Below are 21,136 nucleotides of genomic sequence, written 5' to 3'. Positions count from 1 at the left end.
TGCAACCCCATATGTGCACTCTTGCTGGGTTAACAAGGCCCCACGCTACATGATCTCCATGCATCTACTCGTCGCAGCGCGACGGTCTTTTATCTACTACAAGTTCGCCTCCAGCGCCAACACGGCCGCGGCCAATCATCCCCCTTGTCTCCAACACATCCGCCTACCCCAACAAGTCGGGGTTGCTCGCGCTGATGGCCACGAGCAAGTCGTCGTCAAGATACTTTGCGACGGCGATGCTGTCGCTGAGACCCTTACGGCGGCGCGTCTTGAGCACGAGGTCGCGGGCAAGATCCTGGCCCTGCGCCGGCTCGAGAGGCCGCAGCTGGATCGTCTTATCTGTCGGATCGCCAGGGACGACCTGCCAGTGGTCAAACGTCATCTGCGGGAACGCCTGCCCCATGGTCGCGGTACGCAGGTCGGTCTCGAACCCGTTCGCGTCCAGCACAGGAATATACGCCTTGACAGTGTACAGCGGCGAGCCGGGCTTGGGGATGTCCTTGGTGACGTGGCCGCGGCGCCGCGAGAGCACCGTGTACACGGCCGCGACGCAGTCTGCCGGCGCCTGCACTTCGACATAATACACTGGCTCCAGGAGACGCGGGGACGCCAACAGCATCGACGAGTAGCACACGCGGCGAGCAGTCGGGATGATCTGGCCGCCACCGCGGTATATTGGCTCCGGAGACACAGTCGCATCCAGCAGGCGGAATTTCACGCCACGGATCGGCTCGTCGCACAGTGGCCCTTCGCGCGCCGCCCACTGGAAGCCCTGCTTGATGCTCTCACGCACGTTGGTCAGAAGCTTGGTGTCGACTTCGCTCGGCAGCGTGTCATTGACCAGCACGTTTGGCCCGTTGTCGTCTGGCCCGAACGCCCAGATATTCCGCGATGCCAACAGGTCCCACCCGTAGTTCTGCTCAAAGAACTTGCCTCGCTCCTTGTTCGTCATGCGCATCGTCACCTTGCCGTTTTCAATGTCCTTGGCAATCCCACTTTCGAGGGGCTCCGAAATCATGGTAAGCTTGTTCTTCTTGTTCGGCGTCTCGGCGTAGCACTTGAGGGCCGACGTCTCGACTACCGTCTCGCAGAACTTGGTCACTGGGTCCGACACCTTGATCTCGATCTCGGAGAAGAGCTTGCGCAAGTCGTGCAGCACGCTGTCGACGTAGATCTCGCCAGTACCCAGGATGATATGTTCGCCCGACTCCTCAACCTTGGTCTGCACCAGCGGGTACGATTTGTTGATCTTGCGCAAGCCGTCGAGCATTTTCGGCAATTCCGAAGGAGCGACAGGCTCGACAGCGACCTTGAGCACCGACTGCGCAAAGTGCCGGATCGGCTTGAAGATGTACATGTCGTCGTCGATTCCGCGCTCGTAGATGGTTGCTGTCTTGTTGATCGACGCATCGACGCCGGAGAGCAACACGAGGTTGCCGGCGTACGCGGTCTCAATGTCCACATTATACCGCGACTCGTCGAGCATGACCCCCTCGACGATTGCGGGCACCATGTCTTCTTCGTCGTCGAGCGAGTACCCCTCGCCCAGCACGTACACTGGTTGCCCGCGCGAGATCTTGCCGCTCATGACGCGGCCAAAGGCACGGAACTCCTGCGCGTCCGTCGTCATGAACAGTTTCGTCACCTGCACAACGGTCGGGCCGTCCGCGTCGCACGACAGCAGCGCCTCCCCAAGCCGCGTATTTAAAGGGCCAGTGAAGGAGCGCTCGACCTTTTGCCTTGCAGCGGCGACGGGCGAGGGGAGGAAGGTGGTGATCATGTCGACGAGACCGATCGATGGCCCGAAGAACGCGTCCGTCACAACCTTGAGCAGCGGCCGCACGTCCATCTTGTACATGGCGGGCTTGAGGGTGATGCGCAGGTCGGCGAGCGTCTCCTTGAGCGTATCCGTGTCTTCGCTCAACACCGTTGTGTAGAGCTTGTACAGTGGCTCGAGGATGAAGTGGACGAACGAGCGCTTCGACTCGGGGTCGGCGGGGTTGCGCACGAACTTGCGCCGCTCCCCGTCAAAGTAGATGTTGCCCCACAACCGCTTGGCGAACGCATCGACGTCGAGTGCGCCGTACGTGTCGGCGTACATCTGCGCAAAGGTGTTGAGGGTGAAGCACCACCCCATCTGGGTCGATGCGAACGCGACGTTGCCGCGCTCCGGCGACAAGCGGTACTTCTCGTCGGGGTCGATGGACGCGACGAACGAGTTGACTTCTTCGATCGTATGCTTGACCTTGAAGAAGGCCTCGGATGGGGGCAGGCGGAGCTCGAGGATAAGGCGGTCCATCTTGTTAACGACAAGCACCATCGGCAGGCCCTCCTGCATCGCGTGCCGGATCACAGCCTCAGTACCGGCCATCACGCCTTCGATCACGTCGACGACGACGACGACGCCGTCAGCGAGGCGCGTTGCGCACGCAACCTCGTCCATGAAGTTGAGGTGGCCGGGCGTGTCGATGAGGTTGACGAGATGCGACTTGCCGCGCGAGTCGGGCAGCACGAGGGTCATAGGGCCGCACTTCATGGAAATCTCGCGCGCGCGCTCGAGGACGTGCGTGTCGGTGTACCGTGTTGGCCGGTCGGCGTCCCATGTAAGCTGGTGCGTCTCGAACACGAGCATGTCCACGAGCGACGTCTTGCCGTGGTGGATGTGGCCGGCGACCATGACGTTGCGCGACATGTCGGGGTGCTGGAGCATGTCGACCATGAAGTTCCTGTCGAAGCGCGTCATGGGCAGGTCCTTCTCCTGCACGGTGAAGTTGCGGACCTTGACAGGCTGTACGATGGGCTCGGTAAGGAGTTGCGTGTCCTCCTCCTGCACCATCGCCTCGACGTCTGGGCCGTACGTCTCCTCTGCGGTCGCATAATACTTCTTGTCCTCGTGCAGCACGACCTGGTTGCCTGCGGTGCCGTCGACGCCGTGCAGCGTCATCTGCATGCCTGTGTCTTCGTCCTCGTCCATCGGCTCGTCTGCGTCCTGGTCCTCGTCATCAAAGCCCTCGAGAGGGGCATAGCTCCCACTGGGCCCGGCTGGCCCAGGGGCCGACGGCACGGCGGGGGCGATATCGACATCCGAGTCGTCGTCAGAGTCGAGGTCGCCGCCGATGTAGTTGCCGAACTCGTCGTAGTCTTCTGTGGACATGCTGGGGTGCCGAGAGGGGTATATCGCCAGAGCTGGCGTGTGGTCAAGTCAGCAATTCGACGAAGAACTCGTCAACAAGCGGTCGAAGATCCAAGATTGACATGTCACGTGGCATATTTTCCACTTTTCCTCCCTTTAATCCCCCTCCGCTCCGAAATGTCCCTCGTCTTGTGACTGAGGCCGTTACTCCGTGTCCACACCACACACAATGGCGTCCCGCATCCTGCTTCGCGGACTGCACACGACGCGCGCCGCGCTCGACGCCGCCGGCGCCAGCGCTGGTGCCGAGGGCGCCGCCAAAACGTCGCTCGGCTTCACGGCGCAGCCGAAGCGCACGCGCACCCTCCCGGCGCTCCAGATCCCCAAGTCGTCGTACCAAAACCTGCCGGGCGCAGCCGGGCGCGAGCGGCGCGCCGAGCGTGCCACCGGCCCGCGCACCGACGCCGCGCGCACCGACCGTCCCCGTGGCGACCGTGCGGGTGCGTCTCGCGGCGACCGTGCGGGTGCGTCTCGCGGCGACCGTCCGTCCGTCGCTCGCGCCGACCGCGCCGCGCCTCGCGCCGACCGCGCGCAGCAGCCGCGCACGAACCTCTCCGCGGTCTCCTCCGAGTTTTTCGAGGGCGCGGAACTTGCGCGCAAGTTCACGCGGCCGGACGCGCCGCGGCGCGCGGCGCCGCGCAAGCCGCGCGAGAGCAAGGGCCGCGGCGTCCCGGTGGCCGGGGACGGGTCGCGGGCGGGCGAGGGGCGGCGCACGCGCTTCGCTGCCGCTGCGCCGGTGCAGATGCGGCTGGAGCCTGTGGCGCGGGACACGAGTGCGGCGGCGCTGTTCGGCACCGCGCCGTTGTTGGCGCGCGGGGCGCGCGCGCGCGAGCCCGCCGCGTCGGTATGGGCCAAGGGCATGGAGCGGGCTGAGGGTGAGTCCGGGAATGCACAGGGGCTGATGGTAGCGTCGCGCGCGGATATGCTGCGTGTGGCGGGCGAGTATGCGCTCTTCACCCCGCCCAGGCCGCAGGGGAGCGGCGTCAAGTTTACGGCGTCCACCGCGGAGTGGGCGCTCGGGATGAACCACTCGATCAGCATGCGCCGCCGCGCCGCCGGCATCGAGGTCATCCGCTCGTACCTCGGCTAGATTATGCATTTGCTCAGTCCCGTGGTCGAACGGCACGTCTGATTCCGGCCTGTGGTTGGAACAGCACCTGACCGCGGCCTCTGCACCCGAAATCTAACGTGCATTCCTACAAACAGCTAAATAGCAGCCATGACGAGCCGTGTCGCCTCCTCCTTCTCCGCGCGCACCGCCAATTCGAGGGTGACGCCCTGCCCCGACGCATAAGTCATGCGGCAGCGCGCGAGCACCTTGCCGCCGCCGCCGGCTACCATGCCGCTCATATTGAGCGTGTGGACCGACGTCGACGTCGGCGCCTCGGTGCCGCCCAGCGCCTCCATGTTGAGCACTTCGATGAGGCTTTTGACGGCGTCGCGCAGCGACTCGGAGCCGGACAGCGCAAACGACTCGGTCACGCTCGGCGCCGTCGCGAGCTTGTCCCACTCGCTCGCGAACGTCACGTACGTCGGCACGATGTAGTCGCCCGCGCCCAGGTCCAAGTCTTCGACTTGGTACTCGTCGTCGTAGCCCTCCTCTTCGGGCTCCCCGCTCGTCGGGTCCACCTCCTTCGACACAAACTTGAGCGTGCAGCTGTACGTCGCGGTCTGGTACTCGGCCGGATCGTCGCGCGTGAACGAGACATACACCTGCCCGGCGCCCGTCGACGTTGTCAGCGACGGCACGGGGATGATAAAGTCCTCGGTGAGGCCCGTCTCCTCCTCGGCCGGCACCATGATAACCGACACCTGCTCGAGCACCGTGTCGGGGATCGTGTTGGCCGCGTTGAACTGGAACACGATGTGTTCCTTGAAAATGTGCTTGACGGCCGACACGGCGTACTCGGTCTCACTTTCGGTGAGCTCGACAGGCTTGACCGACGACTTGAGCACAGGACCGTAGCTCGCAAACTCGGGCACTGCGGCCAGCTGCTCGGCGTAGCTGGACGCAGTCTCGGCTGCGGTGGGCTGCGGGGTCGAGGACTGGGCTGGCGCGGCCGAGCTCGAAGCAATCGTCTGGAGCGCTGATGGCCTCTGCGAGACCTCGGCGGCCGCCTGGTCGCGGCTGATCTTGGGCACTGACGCGACATCGAAAGCCTGCGCGTGCTTGCTGTCGTCCTTGATGTACGACAGAAGCGAGCTCTCCAGGGCGCTTAGCGACCACACAGCTTCTGGGAAACGTCAGCAAAACGCCATGAAACGAGACGAGCCAAACTCACCCTCGCGCACATAGGCGTCGGCAAGCTGCTTGTCCTCGATCACCTTGAGGTACATGGCGGCGCGGTCGCGGACCTCGTCGTCCACGTCGTCAAGGCAGCGGCGGAGAAGGACACCGATGCTCTTGACCACCGTCGTGTCGTTGGCCGACACCCCAAACTTGGCGAGCGACGACACGGCAGCCGCGCGCACAACGGCGTTCTCAAGCACCACACGGTTGTAGATGTAGCGGATGTACTTTGTGGGGTTGCGCGTCTTGGGGCCCTCGATGCCGAGGAGGTGGAGGATGCGCACCGACAGCTTGGTGAACTCGCAGTCCTCGATGAACTCGCACAAGTGGGAGAGGGCGGCCTCGCGCGAGTCCTGGATGTACTTGATCATGTCGAAGATGGCGTCGACGACGGCGAGCTTGAAGTCGTAGCCGCCTTCGTCGCGCAGGACGCCGGAGAGGAAGGTGAGCATGACAGCCTGCTTGGTGGGGAACTTGAGGCAGAGCGAGCGGATGGCGTCGACGACAATGATCTTGAACTCGTCCGTGATGTCGGTCATGAACGACGAGATCTGCTTCATCAAGCGGTCGACGCTCGCCTCGTTGCCCGTCTTGAGCAGCGTCGTGATGGCGTACGTCGCGATGCTGCGGTTCGAGTCCGAGATGAGGTTCTCGAGATCGAGGTTGCAGCTGGTCACGGCGTCGGGGTGAGTCTGTGCCAGCTTGCTGAGCGTTTTGACAGCAGCAAACTTGAGCACGGGCTTGGGCGACGAGAGGAAGAGCTGGAGCACGGCGACGGGGCGGTACAGCTCGGCGCTGGTGACGCTGCGCATCTCGCAAATGGCGCGCGCGGCCTCGATGTTGACCATGTCCGACTTGTGGCGCAGAAGGCCCTCGAGATACTCGTGCATCTGCTTCTGGACGTTGGGGTCCTCGTCCATGATCTTGCGTGCGAAGCGGACGAGCATGCAGATAGCCATGGGGTTACGCACGACCGTGGCCGACTTGCCCGCGCCAAACTGCTGCACCATCTTGGTGACGGCCATGCGGTCCTTCTCGCGCATGAGGTAGAGCAGGCCGAGCGCGTGGTACTGCATGATGTAGCTCGAGCTGGACACGCTCTGATACCCGTTGGAGCCGCCGCCCGAGATGTACGCCGCGGCCATCGAGGGCGTGTATGACGACGATGAGACGGCCTTGGCATTGACAGCCTCCTGCGCCTCGTTGCTCCAGCGCTTGATGACGCCGCCGGCGATGGGGAAGAGGTGGTATGCCGAGGTGATGGATGCAGAAGACACGGGCGGCGACCGGTCGACCAGCGCCGACTTGAAGAAGCGCTCAAACGACTGCACTGTCTGCGCGTCGATGATGCGCGCCAGTGCGCGGATCGCGTTCGGCCGGTACACAACCTCGAGGTTTGGCTGCATGTCCTTCATGATTGACGACGTGACCATGATCACGTCCTCGGCGATGCTGGACAGCTCCTTGATAACAAGGTAGACCATCTGTCGCAACGCGGTCTAGAGGTCAGCGGCTGCTGCACGTGTAGCTGTCGAGCCGTCAACTAGAACCTACATCCTTGTGCTGGAAGAGCTTGGTCACGCCGAAGAAGAGGGTAGTGGCCTCGTGGGTGGAAAATGTCTCGCCGACATAGAGGAGGTAGACGATGCGGGTGAGGAGAGCACGGCATTTGCGCGGCGAGATGGGCGACTCGTTGAAGACGCGCGCCTCTTGCAGGACGGTGCTCTTGTCATGGTGGAATGCTGCGGAGCCTGTCAGTGACCGTCTGTGATAGTATCGGCGGGGTGTTTGGGGGCGCGAGTGCGAGTACGAGTGCGAGTGCGGACGCGCGCCGCGTGGAGACTCTGGAGGCACGAGAATGCGATTGAGACGGCCCAACAACATGAAGAGGGAGATGTTTGGGAGCGGGCGAGGGAAGTGAGGAGTGAGAGAACAAGCACTTACACATGACGCCTGCCTCGTCGTCCTTCTTAAAGGAGGACATGGCAGCGGGGGTTTTGAATGGCGGTCGGGGCGCGCTTTATAGGGTCGGGAGTGGGAGAGAGGAGGGGGAGAGGGGTGCTAGGAGAGGCGGGGCGGAGGAGGAGGGCTTGACGACGTTGAAGAGAGTGTCTGTGCTAGCGTCGAGCGTCCACACGTCGTCACTCGAAGCGATCCAGCCCATCCCCCCCACGCGTTCAATGCCGCGCCACGGTGGAAGCTCCAGCGACCTCCACCACCCACGTGGTCAATCTGACCCCGCTATTGTCAAACTCCGTCCGTGGCACAACCTCTCCTCTTCAGCGCAAGCAGTACAAGATGCGTATAGATGCATAACAAGAAGTGATCGATGATGAATGGTATCTCTGGATGGCCCAATGCACATGCTGCTTGCCTCAATACATGCCCCGGATGCGGCCTGTCCCACTCAGTGGCCCAACCGCCACCCAATGCACTGCTCCGCCGCCCTCGACCGCCTCGCCGCCCTCGCCTGTCCCCTGCCCTCTGGCGATCGCTTCCCGCGCAGCGCGCACGACACTGCGCGACTCGAACGCAGAGATCGTCTCCGACTGCGTGCCAACCGTCACGTGCAGGTTCATCTGGACCTCTTCCGGCAGGACCAGTTCCAGACCCGCCTCGCGCTGGTCGTCGCGCTCCTTCTCGGTCTCACCCTGCGGCCGGATGTTGCTGACCACGAGCGCCATCACCCGATCGTCCCACGCAAGGTGCGTCACGTCAAACTCGTAAATCGGCGCGATGCCCTTCTCCGCAAGCGTCTTGCACGTGGCCCAAGCCTTGGCGTGGGGCCCGGGAGCTGCACCCTCCCCGGCGGCGTCCTGCTCAGCCTTGACATTCTTCTCGTGCGACAGGGTGATGTGAGGCCGGGCGGTGATGCGCTGCTTCTCGCGGAGAGACTTGATGAACGCGGTGGCAGACTCGGCAGCCGCTGCAGGCATAGGGCTCCGGAGTGCGTCTCCCACCACCTCGTCAATGTCGATCTCGGGGGCGAGGCCAAAGTAGCGTACAGGCTTGCCCATGCGCGTCATGCCGTGGAACGGCGTGGTCACCTTGTATGCCTGTGCCGCTGCCAATGCCGCATCGATTTCTTCCTCCGATGGACGCTTCAATCCCAACACCTCCACGACCCCATCGACGGCCTTGCCCAATGAGGTGCGCTGGTCGTCTTCAATGCCGATAACGATCTGCTTGTCGAAGAGCGAAGCATCTGGCGTGGTAAAGTTGTGAAGGAAGTTGGCAACCACGGCCTCGTGCTCGGCGTCAACCGTCCGATCAGGGCGGAGAGTCTGATGGTTATCGCCGCGCTTGACTACTCGTTCTGAGCAGAGGCGAAGAAGGCGGTGATATGGCTGCGCATCAATGTCCCAGACGATGGCGACGAGTCGAACGTCGTAGGGCTTGAGCGCTTTCGCGAACTGCTTCTCATCGGGCAATCCGGCGAGCTCAGTGTAATGCTTGTCAATGTGGTTGTTACTGATGTTAGCCCCGCCCAGAACCTGGCTTACCGGTCGGCGTAGACGACATTGTGCGTCTTCAACAGCTCGACAATGTTCTGCTTGAACTTGCCCGCCGTGCTCTTCTTCGACACGATGTCGTCGCTTTGGGTGTGGGCAAAGCCGAACAGATCGGCAAGGGCCGTCCCGACGGTGGTCTTGCCGCATCCCGGTACAGCCACGGGAACGAGAATCCACTTCTTGGGCAAACCCGCGCGAGACGCGTCTTTGACCGCCTTGGCAGTCTCGGCGGCGATGGCTGACTGGGCCTTCCACGTCCCGTTCTTAGCTGACTCCCACGCCGCCTTGCCCTCTCCCTCAATCCACTTGAGGAACACCTCACGGACACGGACCACTCCGCGCTCGTAGTTCTTGAAGAGCCCCGGGGCTTCCTTCATCTTCCGTCCGCACCACTCGGCATATACACCGACCTCTGGCCGCCGTGTCCGAGATCGAATCTTCTTCCAGAGGTCGGCCTCCTTCTCCGGGCTGATCTTGTCAAGAAGTGGGAGCATGGCTCGGGTTGTCTCGCGGAACTGGCGGTAGAGCAGGTAAGGTTCTTCAAACTTGACCTTGAAGAAGAATGGAGCGCCGGGAAGATATGGCGGGCTGGACGCAGTCTTGGGCGTGTCCTTGACCGTGGCACGGACAACAAAACCCTCAATCATTTCCCCTTCCCAAGAGCCGCTCTTGGCGACCTCATCGGTGAAGGCCTTGACCTCGGGCACAGAGGTGAGGGTGATGTGCTTGGTAGGGATGAAGCCGAACTCTTCGGCAAAGGCTGCGACGTCGTCTGGCGACTTGGTGGCAAAGAGCGGGGTGTTGTAGTTGAGACCGTGAAGGTGAAGGCCGGTCCAGTACTCGGGCGTCGCGATAACGTGTTCTTCAAAGGAATCGTCGCAGAGCTAGGGGTAAGACTGTGCGCTTCAACGAGCGGACTCACCTCTAGGACCGCGGTGAGGTTCTCGTCCCACAGCCTCTTGGCGAGCTCGTCTGTAGTCTTTCCACTACGCTGCAATGTTCGCGCAACCCACTCGCGCCCGACCTCGGCGTGGGCTTTTGAGGAAGGCTCGGCGGGCGTTGCGGCCTCGGAGGGGGTGTCGAGTTTGACATTGTTGAGTTGGGTCTCGACGTCGCGCAAGCTGGTCTCGGTGGTGGTGCCCAGCGAGTGCTTGGATGCGACCAGCAGCTCTGTTGGGGATAGAGCCGAGATGAGGATTAGGCAGCCGTTAGACTTGAGAGTGAGGTGGTAGGGAGGCTCGGAGTGTTTCTCAATCGCCTCCCACTGAAGAAGGTCAGTCACGCGCTCGAGTGCTCGAGTTGCTCGATGCTCAGACTCACGCTCGTCCAAGCCATCTCGCCAGTGTTGAAAAACTTGTCATACCCCCTTGCGACAATACGCTCCTTGACCGGACCGGGTCCGAAGGTTGGCAAGGCAGCTGGGGGCACTTGGGCTTTGCCATTGACGACTTCAGTGAAGAGGCCTCGAGCCAGAGTGGGGAACTCGTTGTCCTTCTTGAAGTACATGTGCTCGGTCATCTTCCAGCTTGTGATCTGGCGGTCTTTAGCTGTGGCAGCATTCTTGGCAAAGAGAGTGGCGGGGTAGATGTGGACAGTTGAGCGGGTGGCTTTTGGGTTTGCCACTCTGAGTGCTCGAAGGGCGGTGAGGAGGTCTGGAACGAGGGCGGGGAATTGTGAGGAGGAGGGCATGTCTGCCGTGCACGAATCGTGGCGAGCGTCGACGACCATGGCCGTCGGTGGAGCCGAGATGTTCTTGGGAAGAGTGAGTGAGAGAAAGAGAGGTTGGGGTATAAATGTGGCCAGCTCGCTATCCAAGTCTGAGTCGACACTCGAGTTGGAAAGTTGTACTGGGGCTCCAGGGTGGCGATAGGGCACTTGTTATTAGGAATTGAATTAGGCCTGCATACAAGCTATACAAGTGGGGTGGGATCGATTAACAATCAGCAAGAGGAGGATGGAGTATCTCTCACGATCTCTCACGTCGTCGTCCCAGTCTTCTCTAGTGACCTCCTCCTCGCCCTCACTATCACACCTGGCCCCCTCGCTACCTCGGTCATCCCCAATAGCCACACACACCCACACACACACACGGCTGCGCTGGCACCAGACATCGCCACGCCGTCACACCAGGTGCTGACGCGCGCTGTGACACGCTGTGACGTTTGTGACGCGCATCGAGTGAGGATCTCGAGCTAGTTGGAGGCACACACCTCCCACTCGTTCATCTTCATCTCCATCATCTCTTTCTCTTCTTCTCATTCTCTCATTCTCTCATCCCCTTTCTCTCCTCTCCATCACTCGTTGCACCCACCACATCTCACTCTCATCTCACCCTTCCAAACAACGCCAACCTCCCGCGACCCGGCGACCTCGAACCAGCTGGCCACCACCAAGACCTCTCCATGGAACAGCCATCTCCTCGTTCTTCTAAACGTAATCGACACACCCCGAGACCTAATTCTGTACCTGCACCTCCCCCTCCACCCACAACGCTCGCACTCGCACCCACTGCACCACCCCTCGCCACCTCCTCAACCTCTCAACTCGCTGTCGATTCGTCAATCCTCCCCCCAGGTCACATCACCCTCCAGCAGCCCCAGTCTCTGTCACCTGTCCGCCTCACTCGCTCTTCCAACAAAAAGAGCGACCCATCACCCTCCTCTTCTTCTTCCTCCAACCCTCCTCCTCCTCCTCCTCCTCCGACTCTTCCTACTCCGGGCCCTCGCCGCTCAGCTCGCTTGTCCATCGCCTACTCTGACCAAAGCGACAACACGGCCTCCTCCGCTTCCAGCACCCCTAGTGGCAAGGGCAAAGCTCAAGCAGACCAACCTTCCGCTTCCTCTGGTGTAGCCCGTCGGTGAGTAAAGCACCTACACCCAGTGGGTCATGCAGCTGCTGCCCCGTGCCCCTCCACATCAATGGGCTGGCGTGTCTTTCGCCACTTCCCCCGGCCATGAGGTGTCCTGTTGCTGTTTACTGACCATTCTGCAGCTCTCGCTACTCTGCGACGTTGCTGAACCCCGACGCGACACCCACCACGTCCTCTGATCCCAAGGGCAAGAAGCGTGCCCCCCGCGAACCCTCACCCGCTACTGACGAGCCCCCTCCCCAAGCCAAACGAGCCAAGTCCATTCCCAAGCCTCGTTCGATTAAAGGGCAATCTAAGGCTACCAAGAAGTCCGAATCCAAGAAGTGAGTGTTCAAGGCGCGAAATGATTGCTGACTTGCCCCAGGTCGACGATGAAGAAGGGCGGCGGACTTTCCTCTGACAGATCGAAGAAGGGCGACAGCTGTGAGTGGCACAGGGAGCGCCCCCCCGTCTCACCCCTCCTTTGCATTCCCCTGACATCACAGCCGCTAGACAATTGCTTGACGAGCAGATGGAAGACGATGCGTCACGCTGGGACGAGGCGGGCGGCTCTCACCGTGCTGGTGGTGGTCTCCTCGATTCCGACCACTTTGACGACGATGAAGACATGGAACATTCGGATCATGAAGATGATCACGAAGATGACATTGACGGAGGGCTTGGTCTGAATGCTCGAGGCAGCTCCGCCTACGAGCGTCTAGCTCGCCTTGCGGACCGTGCACTCTTCGACGATGCAACCGCCGCTGCCCTCTTTGGTGGCGAATTCCGTGGCTTTGGCGGTATGATGTCGGGTCTTTCCAACCGCTTCAAGCGTCTCAAAGCCAATCTCCGGTCTCCGAAAGGTGCTGTCCGTCTGCAAGCTCTACGAGAATGCAGCGATCTGCTTTTGGTTAGCAACGAAGACACCCTCGGCGCCGCCTTCTCAGTCAATTCATTTGCTACCGAGTTTATCGCCATTCTTAACGGCAGGCCCAACATTGACCCCACCGCCGAAACCGACAGCTCAAAAATGGACATGGACGCTGCGATGGACGAGGATGCTCAACTGGCTGCTGCTCTTGCTATGAGCACGGGAGGATTTATGCCTGGTGGCGAGCAGGAAGAAATGGAGGCCCAGCTGCTCGCGTGTCGCTGTCTGGCCCACCTCATGGAAGCGCTTCCCGGATCAGGCCACACGCTAGTCCACCTTGGTGCTGTGAAGGCGCTGTGTTCCAAGCTCAACGAGATCTCGTATATTGAGCTTGCAGAGCAGACTCTGAGTGTAGGTCAAGTCCCACATACCCTTTGTGCTAACCCGAAGACGATGGAGAAGATTTCGGCCGAGTACCCGGGCGCGATCGTTCGCGAGGGCGGCCTGGGTGCGCTACTCAACTTTTTACCGTTCTTCTCGACCAATGTACAGCGCACTGCAGTCACTGCTGCTGCCAACTGTTGCCGCAACGTGTCAGGTGACTACTTCGCCATGGTCCGCGAGGTGTTCCCCATCCTTCGCGAGGTTTTGACGCAGTCGGACCAGCGACTGGTCGAGCAAGCCACACTCGCCGTGGTTCGTTCCCTGGAGTCATATCGACACAGCGCGGAGAACTTGGAGGGCCTTTTGGACCTCGAAACTGTTGTCGCAATCAACGCTCTCCTAACGCCATCGGGCGGCTCTCCGATCATATCTGACACCACCTACACCCACCTTCTCAAGGCGCTCTCAGCGGCGGCTCGCGCCTCTGCCAAGGTCACAATTGCATTCTTGGAGGCTGGCATGACTAGCACAGTCCACTACATTCTGACTGGTGTTCTTCCCTCATCGCACGAGGAAACCGAACAGGGTGACGCCCCTGGCGGGCAGAGCTTGGGCGGCGGTGTGGCCGACATGGTCATCATGCAGAACCTGGCCCACCGCCCAAAGGACCAGGTCGAGGAGGCGCTTGGCCTTGTTTGCGAGCTTCTGCCCCCCATGCCTCGTGACGGTGTTTTCGACTCGCGCGCCTACACGGAGAAGAGTCTGGCAAAGATCAAGAGGCGTGGCGGACGTCCTGAGCGCGAGCGCCCTCGCCGCCAGGCCAGCAATCGGGCTGGAGATGCTTCCGCGTCGTCAAGTGGACCGAGTACTCCGTCAGCCGACGTCGTAGCCAGTGCTCAGGACTCACCGTTGTCTACGCTGGCCGCATTCAACCTCAAGACAAAGCGCGACGCCGAGGCCCAATACGAAGAGCGCTTGAGGCTCATGAAGTCGCAGCCTGACCTCGTCTCCAAGTTTATGCGCGCTCTCGTACCTGTTCTTGTTGACGTCTACGCTGCCTCTGTCAGCTCGCGCGTTCGTACGAAGGCCCTCACTGGTATTCTCAAGGCAACCGCGTTCGCCGAGCCGGATGACCTTCAGCCCGCCCTCACCTCAGTTCCCATGTCGAGCTTCCTTGGTTCAATCATCTCGGCCAAGGACAATGCCGCATTCGTGCTAAACGCGCTCCAGTTGGTCGAGGTACTTGTGAACAAGCTGCCCGCCGTGTACCTCACCTCATTCCTTCGCGAAGGCGTGGTTTACGAGATCGAGTCACTGGCGAAGGAGCAGACGGGCTCGGAAAAGGCTGCAGAGGCGAAGGCTGAGGAGACGCTGTCTGACACAAAGGACGACACCACAACACCAGTCAAGTCGAGCGAGCCATCAACGCCTCGGGCCTGCCCACCAGGCCAGTCGGCGACGCGGACTGGGGATAACCCTGGCGCCATTTCTGGCCTCTTGGGCGAAGTGCTCTCATCTCCACTTCCTCGCAAGTCTTCCGGCATTGATCCCTACGATGCCAACATCATCCGGGCGCGAATCATCATCGCCAAAAGTTTGTTTGCAGTGGCTGGTGACAAGCATGATGAGGCTGCTCTGGTATTGGACGAGCTTCGTAAGCTTGTGGACCGCCTGTGCGTCCCCGAGGCTACAGAGGGAGAGATCCGTGACACTCTTCGCGAGATTGCATCTCAGTTCACCAACGTGGGCCAGTCGCTTTCTAGCTTTGAGCTTCTCAAGAGTGGCCTTGTTGCTGGCCTTCTCCGATATGTCGACATTGACGGATCTGTGCCTTCCAACGAGCGCCGGGCTATGCTTTACGACACGTTCTCCGATAGCGCATTCACACCCTCCCCCTTGGCAACACTTGTCAAGCGGCTCCACGAGTCGTTGGGCCGCCTGGAGTCGTTCGAAGTAGAGACGGCGTTCAACGGCATGGGTGGCTCATCCAACTCGCTTGGCCGCACCATGCGTATCCGACTACAGGCCGAGGAGGGGGAGGATATCCCCAAGGCCATGAGCTCACTCAGCGTCACGATTCAAGCGATCGCGCCGGTGAGAGCCCTGCACGACTACCTTCGGCCTCGCATCAACGACCCTCTTACGCTTGGAGGGGGATCAACCCTCCAAAGCATGTTCGCCGCCTATGCCGCGAGCAGAGGAGGTGCAGTTGGGTCGTCGACTGAGCGACTCCTTGCGGCCTTGGCGGCTGGACCTCCCGGGCAGTCTGGCCTGCCTGGCAGTCGCCCCCTGCTAGGTGGCGAGGCGACACCGGCTCAGGAATCTTCCACCAAGGCAGCCGTCCCAGAGCCAACTGAAAGCAAGGAGGGAGCCGGGGCCAAGCAGCCACGGCGGCGCAGCGCACGTCTCAGCGGACGACCAGCTGAGACTGAGAGCACTGGTGAGGGTCCTTCCACCTCTGCTCCTCCCACCAGCGCCCCGCAAGCGTCAACCAACGCCTCTCCGCCAGGTTTCCTGCCTCATATGCCGATGGACCTGGACTTTGAAGACTTCTCTGAGGATGATTATGACGCCGAGGTATTTGAGGAAGAGATGGAGGAGGAGCTCGCTGCTCGTCGCCCCTCGGAGAAGGTCGTGAACATGTCGGTGGCACCCGGTGAGCTTACATGGCAAAGCCATGCTAACGCGCAAGACGGATCTAGAGTGGAGGCCAAGACGCCTGACGGCACACGTATCGCGACACCTAACCAGGCTGCTGCGGAGAGCGCCGGGGCCGGCTCATCGGGTACACCCACTCGTACCGGATCGTATGCTGGGGCCGTCAAAACTGCCCCAGTGGACTGGCATCTTGAGTTTTCTGTCGACGGCCAGACGCTGCGACCCACAGACACCATCTACGGCGCTGTCCACAAGTACGCCAAGAGCTCGCCTGTGCCCGGCAATGTATTTGCCCTCCCCGTCACCTTCAAGTTCCGCAAGGTGGACGGACCTCTTCCCAAGGATGAAGAGCCGCAGTCGACTCTCGACGCGCCGTCCCCTGCCACGACTACAAGCTTGATGCCAGATGTTGTCGAGTCCGATCAGCAGGTGTCCCAAATCCTGCGTCTGCTGCGTGTTGTTCACAACCTCTGCACGGACCGCCGCGACAGTATGGCAGGCCGCGCCGCGGCTCTCGACGAATCTCTGTTCGTCAACAACAAGCTCACTGCCAAGCTTACCCGCCAACTCGAAGAAACCATGATAATCGCCAGCGGATGCCTGCCAGAATGGGCCGAGGAGCTGCCCAAGTTCTTTGCCTTCCTGTTCCCATTTGAGGTGCGGTACGCATTCCTGCGCTCGACGTCGTTCGGTTACGGACGCCTAATCGCACATTGGCAGGCCTCTCAACCTCGCAACAGCAGCAGTAGCCGCCGAGACGAAGGTCTTCCGCTCGTATCGCGTCTGAGTCGCCAGAAGGTCCGTATCTCTCGGGCGCAGCTGCTCGAGTCATGCGTCAAGGTCCTTGAGTTGTACGGAAAGGCCGACGGTATCCTCGAGGTCGAGTACTTTGACGAGATCGGCACGGGACTTGGCCCAACCCTCGAGTTCTATGCCCTAGCGTCCAAGGAGTTTGCTCGCCGGTCACTTAAGCTTTGGCGTGACGAAGACGAGTCGCATGAGGGATCCCATGTGTGGCATCCCCACGGCCTCTTCCCAGCTCCTCTCAAAAAGGACGAGGCGGGCAGAGACAGTCAGCGCTTGTCGTACTTTAAAACGCTAGGTGTTTTCGTCGGCCGCGCGATGCTGGACTCGCGTATCATCGACCTCAACTTTAACCGCGTGTTCCTCAAGATGGTGCTGAACAAGCCGGTCAAGAAGTCGATCGCAACGCTCAAGTTGGTGGACGCACCGCTGGCTCGCTCGCTTGAACGGCTACAGTCGTATCAGCAAGCGCGTCAGGAGATTGAGGGTCTTGCCGCTCTTCCTCCTTCCACACGCCGCAGCAAGCTGGCAGCCCTTACCATTGGCGGTGCCAAACTGCACGACCTCTCACTGGACTTTACCCTTCCTGGCTATGACATTGAGTTGAAGTCTGGCGGCAGGAGCATAGACGTCGACGACTCCAACCTGGGCGAGTACATTGAGCTCGTGCTGGACCTCACGCTGGGCTCGGGTGTACACCACCAGCTGCAGGCATTCCAGGAAGGCTTTTCTTCCATCTTCCCGGTTGTCGACTTGCAGATCTTCTCGCCGGACGAGCTCGCGCTGTTGTGTGGCAACGCGGAGGAGGACTGGTCTCAGGAGAGTGAGTACATGCGCTGTTCTTAGCCCTTGAGAGCTTGAGAGAGTACATTGACTAACATGCAGCTCTTGAGCAGGCTATCAAGGCCGACCACGGGTACAACTCTGACAGTCGCGTCGTGCGTGACCTCATCGACGTGATGACCTCGTACTCGAAGGAGGAGCGTCGCGCCTTCCTGCAGTTTATGACTGGGGCACCGAAGCTGCCTCTGGGGGGATTCAAGGGTCTGAACCCGCAGTTTACGGTGGTGCGAAAGCCGCATGAGGCGCCGTTCAAGGCTGATGACTACCTTCCGTCTGGTACGTTTTGCGTTGGGATAGTGCTGATATACTCAGTCATGACGTGCGCGACGTATCTGAAGCTGCCCAACTACTCGTCTCGGGCTGTCCTGTCTTCGCAGCTGATGCGGTCGATGAAGGACGGACAGGGGTCGTTCAACCTGTCGTGAGGTGGGCGATTTGTGTGCTACCACCTCGCCTGTCCGTGGGCGTCATCATCACAGGTGGTTGGTTATAGAGTAAAGTCTTTGTGTATCCCGCTGCATGTAAACTCTGGTCCGAGGGGTGGGGGTGTTGTGCTAACATTGCATATGAGCCGAGCTGAGCAGGGCAGAGCTGGACGTTATAGAATTTGGGCGATGCCGGGGAGGAAAAGAGTTTGTGTGAGTGCTGCTGTGCGAGTGCTGTGCGAGTGAGCAGGCTATAGGCAGCTGATGCCGTTGAGACTTTAGCAGGCGACATGCTGAATACGTTGAATAATCCATTAAACTCTGCTTAGAGAATGAGAGCGTGGCGCGGGAAGAGCGAGCATAACGGGATGAGAGCTACGAGAGCTACGAGACATCCATATGACCCAGCCCAGCCCAGTCACATGTCCTTGAATATCTCGGATGCATTGAGCTTAGGTTTAGCTTTGGGTACCAACGTCAAGGCGATGGCGACTACGCAGCGGGACGACGAGAGAGACACGAGGAAAGAAACGCACGACGCAGCAAACCCTTGTCGACGACGACGACGACGCAGGTCAACCCAGGATCCAAGGTGGCCGTCCTCCCGCATGACGACCCAAGACGCAGCGGGAAGCGTGTCCAGCCCAGCCAGGTGCGCAGTTCACTTTCGATCTGGCGGGAGCTCACAAGTACCACACCGTTCCACAGCTGATGCATGCCCATCTTGGACCGCCAGCTGCCAGGCCGCATACACGCCCAAGCCCAAGCGCTGACAGAGTACAACCGTTGGACCAAACGGTTCAGCCGACGCGTCGAGCGCCCCCGATATGAATGAATTGTATCAGCCTCATGTCCCGCCGGTGGCGCACCCCGATTCCTCGGCCCTGTATCCCGCCTCACGTCTGGCGTCTGGCGACTGGCCCGCAGAACCAGAACCAGAACCAGAACCAGAACGGACACGGACATTCGTCATGCATGCTGAGCGAAAGAGAGCGCCGACGGGCAGAGGGTCGGCGGCGGCGCCAAGTGCACAGCACTTCCCACGTTCCTGTGTCCTGAATTCATCGGCCCTGTTGCCGAGTCCGCCGAGTCCGTCTCATCCAGCTCTGGGGGATGGTCATCGAGCGACAATTGATTGATGAGACATTGCCACTCCGCCATCACTCTTTCTCTCTGTCTCGCTGTCTCGCTGTCTCTTCACTCTTCATTGTCCTCGCCCCTGTGTTTTGTCTCGTCTGCTGTTTCTGCTTTGTCATCTCATCCCGTCACTGTCGCCAAGTCATCACCGCCAAGCCTTTATCTCGCTCGCACCAGCCTCTTGGTCTTTCTCACATCAACTACACCACCAGGCAACCACGAGTCGAGACCTTGCACAACAGTCGACCGCAACCTCCCACTCTCCCTTGGCCCCCCACCCCCCCACCCCCGGCTCTACCCCCAACTCCCGCGCGATGCGGCTCGCGCTCGCATCGTTCGTCCTCGCGTGTGTGGCGGACGCACAGTGAGTAGGCTTTTGTCGGCGACAATGTTGGAGACCAACGCCGCACTTCCTGGTTGGCCGCGCCCACCAATGTCTGTCCAAGACGAGCGCGCGCCCCCGTGGCCGTTGTCAAGGACCCCACATACTCTACCAGCCTCGCCAACATTCCCACCCTCCATGTCTCATGCGCTAACCCCAGCCTCACGCTCTGGCACCCATCGCTGTACGGCTTCAACTGGCCCGATCTGGGCGACGCGCCGATCCAGCACGGACAACTAGTGGACCCCGTCAACCCTGCGCGGGGCATGGACAACCTGACCGTCTCCGAATGGTTCGGCCACAACATGCGCAACTGCACGCCGGCCGCCGACGCATTCATGGAGCTGGAAACGGGCAAGACGGCGACCTTTGAGATCGGGTGCAACCGCGCCTTCACGAAATACCGCCCGCCAGAGTGGAGTTACAAAGCCAAGCCGCTGCTGCAGTACTGCTGCCCGGAGCACGGGCCGCTGCACACGGCCAACGAGTACGGGACGCCGTACGCGCGCCTCAACGTCTCGCGGTTCGGCGGCACCGCGCTCGCGATCGCGTACGAGTCGGACCCGTACAAGGTCAAGCCCGAGGACATGGTCGTCATCAGCGTCAACCACACGTCCCCGTGGTTCCGGCTCGTCGAGTACCGCATCCCGCCCGGCCTTCCGCCGTGCCCGAAAGACGGGTGCATCTGTACGTGGAACTGGATCCACACGCGTATGAACGGCGAAGGCTACGGGAACGAGATTGTGCGTGGCGCCGGCGCTGCCGTCGGCTGCGTAGCGTACCGAGGCTGACCCCAGTACAATAACATGTACAAGTGCAAGATTACGGGCAAGACGAACAAGTTTGCCATGCTCCCCCAGCCCGTGCCGCCGGAACAGGACTGCGCGGGCGCGCCGGAGAAATGCACGCCGGGCGCCAAGCAGCCGATGTACATGTTCCAGAAGGAGTGAGTGGGGTTGCTGTTCATCGAGCTGATGCCAGCGGAAACAACCTCCCGAATCCGCGCCATTTGACGGAGACGCCGACGTATGTGAGCCGGTTCGCGGACGGCGCACAGGCGGACGCGGTGGTCGGCGCGGCGCGGCGCGACGGGGCTAGTGTGGCAGTGGGCGCGGTGGCGCTGGCGCTGGGCTTTGCCATGATTTAGACGGCCGCGGCCGATAGAGTATAGAGCCAGACGGCATAGATCCTATTGTATCCATATTGACCCATTGAGATGAATGCGATGCGGAGACGCAAGCATGCCGAGAGACATGAGGGGATGAGACGATGGGTTTACCTCGGGAGATTCGCGACAAACAAACATGCCTACAAGTCGCGTCCGCGCATAACAATGCGGGAGCGCAGCGCGCAGCATGCATCGCCCAATTCATTGGGGCCACGGCTTGCGTAGACACGCCCAGGCGGCTAGGAGCATGCAGCAGGCCATGCACGTGAGAGCAATGCGAAGACTGTACGAGTAGACGCGTGTGCATGCTTGCGGCTTGAGCCTCGGCCTCCACCTCCACTCGCCCACCCCAGGGCTTCGCGCGCCGGTATATAAGGTCGCGTCGAGCAACCCCCCAGTCTTCATCCACTCCATCCGCCATCCGCCATCCCATCCTCATCCATCGTCCATCTCATCTCTCATCTATCTTTTTCTCTCGCACTCTCCACTTTGCTCCGCTCCACGCTCCACGCTCCACGCTCCACCCCCAACTCTCCACCATGGTCGGTACGTCTGACGCGTCGAGACGCGCCTCGCGTCAATTCTCTATACACGCTAACCCCAGCAAAGAGTATGTTACGT

General features: G+C 60.9%; 7 protein-coding genes across 7 annotated transcripts; 4 read left to right on the top strand and 3 right to left on the bottom strand.

The window, feature by feature from the left end:
* Nucleotides 1–163: 163 nt before the first annotated feature.
* COLE_07658 (uncharacterized protein) lies at nt 164–3,154 on the bottom strand (the record flags this gene model as incomplete). The annotated part of the gene is made up of 1 exon (XM_018424443.2): nt 164–3,154. One exon carries the CDS (start codon nt 3,152–3,154, stop codon nt 164–166), a length of 2,991 nt encoding a protein of 996 aa, XP_018275519.1.
* Nucleotides 3,155–3,362: 208 nt separating this feature from the next.
* On the top strand, nt 3,363–4,283 carry COLE_07657 (uncharacterized protein; the record flags this gene model as incomplete). Its single annotated transcript, XM_018427005.2, has 2 exons — nt 3,363–4,068; nt 4,102–4,283. 2 exons carry the CDS (start codon nt 3,363–3,365, stop codon nt 4,281–4,283), a joined length of 888 nt encoding a protein of 295 aa, XP_018275520.1.
* Nucleotides 4,284–4,399: 116 nt separating this feature from the next.
* Nucleotides 4,400–7,467, bottom strand: COLE_07656 (uncharacterized protein; the record flags this gene model as incomplete). The annotated part of the gene is made up of 4 exons (XM_018424444.2): nt 4,400–5,427; nt 5,476–6,982; nt 7,038–7,225; nt 7,428–7,467. 4 exons carry the CDS (start codon nt 7,465–7,467, stop codon nt 4,400–4,402), a joined length of 2,763 nt encoding a protein of 920 aa, XP_018275521.1.
* A 391-nt stretch (nt 7,468–7,858) lies between these two features.
* Nucleotides 7,859–10,684, bottom strand: COLE_07655 (uncharacterized protein; the record flags this gene model as incomplete). Its single annotated transcript, XM_018424445.2, has 4 exons — nt 7,859–8,954; nt 8,987–9,879; nt 9,918–10,259; nt 10,316–10,684. The coding sequence occupies 4 exons, from the start codon at nt 10,682–10,684 to the stop codon at nt 7,859–7,861; spliced, it is 2,700 nt and encodes an 899-aa protein (XP_018275522.1).
* A 713-nt stretch (nt 10,685–11,397) lies between these two features.
* COLE_07654 (uncharacterized protein) lies at nt 11,398–11,856 on the top strand (the record flags this gene model as incomplete). Its single annotated transcript, XM_018419947.2, has 1 exon — nt 11,398–11,856. One exon carries the CDS (start codon nt 11,398–11,400, stop codon nt 11,854–11,856), a length of 459 nt encoding a protein of 152 aa, XP_018275523.1.
* Nucleotides 11,857–12,471: 615 nt separating this feature from the next.
* COLE_07653 (uncharacterized protein) lies at nt 12,472–17,828 on the top strand (the record flags this gene model as incomplete). Its single annotated transcript, XM_018425038.1, has 5 exons — nt 12,472–13,125; nt 13,165–15,754; nt 15,791–17,383; nt 17,446–17,679; nt 17,716–17,828. 5 exons carry the CDS (start codon nt 12,472–12,474, stop codon nt 17,826–17,828), a joined length of 5,184 nt encoding a protein of 1,727 aa, XP_018275524.1.
* A 1,451-nt stretch (nt 17,829–19,279) lies between these two features.
* On the top strand, nt 19,280–20,494 carry COLE_07652 (uncharacterized protein; the record flags this gene model as incomplete). Its single annotated transcript, XM_018419948.2, has 4 exons — nt 19,280–19,329; nt 19,508–20,090; nt 20,145–20,293; nt 20,329–20,494. The coding sequence occupies 4 exons, from the start codon at nt 19,280–19,282 to the stop codon at nt 20,492–20,494; spliced, it is 948 nt and encodes a 315-aa protein (XP_018275525.1).
* Nucleotides 20,495–21,136: the final 642 nt, after the last annotated feature.

This window comes from Cutaneotrichosporon oleaginosum (assembly GCF_008065305.1).
Source record: "Cutaneotrichosporon oleaginosum strain ATCC 20508 chromosome Unknown ATCC20508_contig08, whole genome shotgun sequence".
NCBI lineage: Eukaryota > Fungi > Basidiomycota > Tremellomycetes > Trichosporonales > Trichosporonaceae > Cutaneotrichosporon > Cutaneotrichosporon oleaginosum.
Note: the sequence above shows the minus strand (reverse complement) of the source record. Positions and strands in the feature narration are given on the sequence as shown.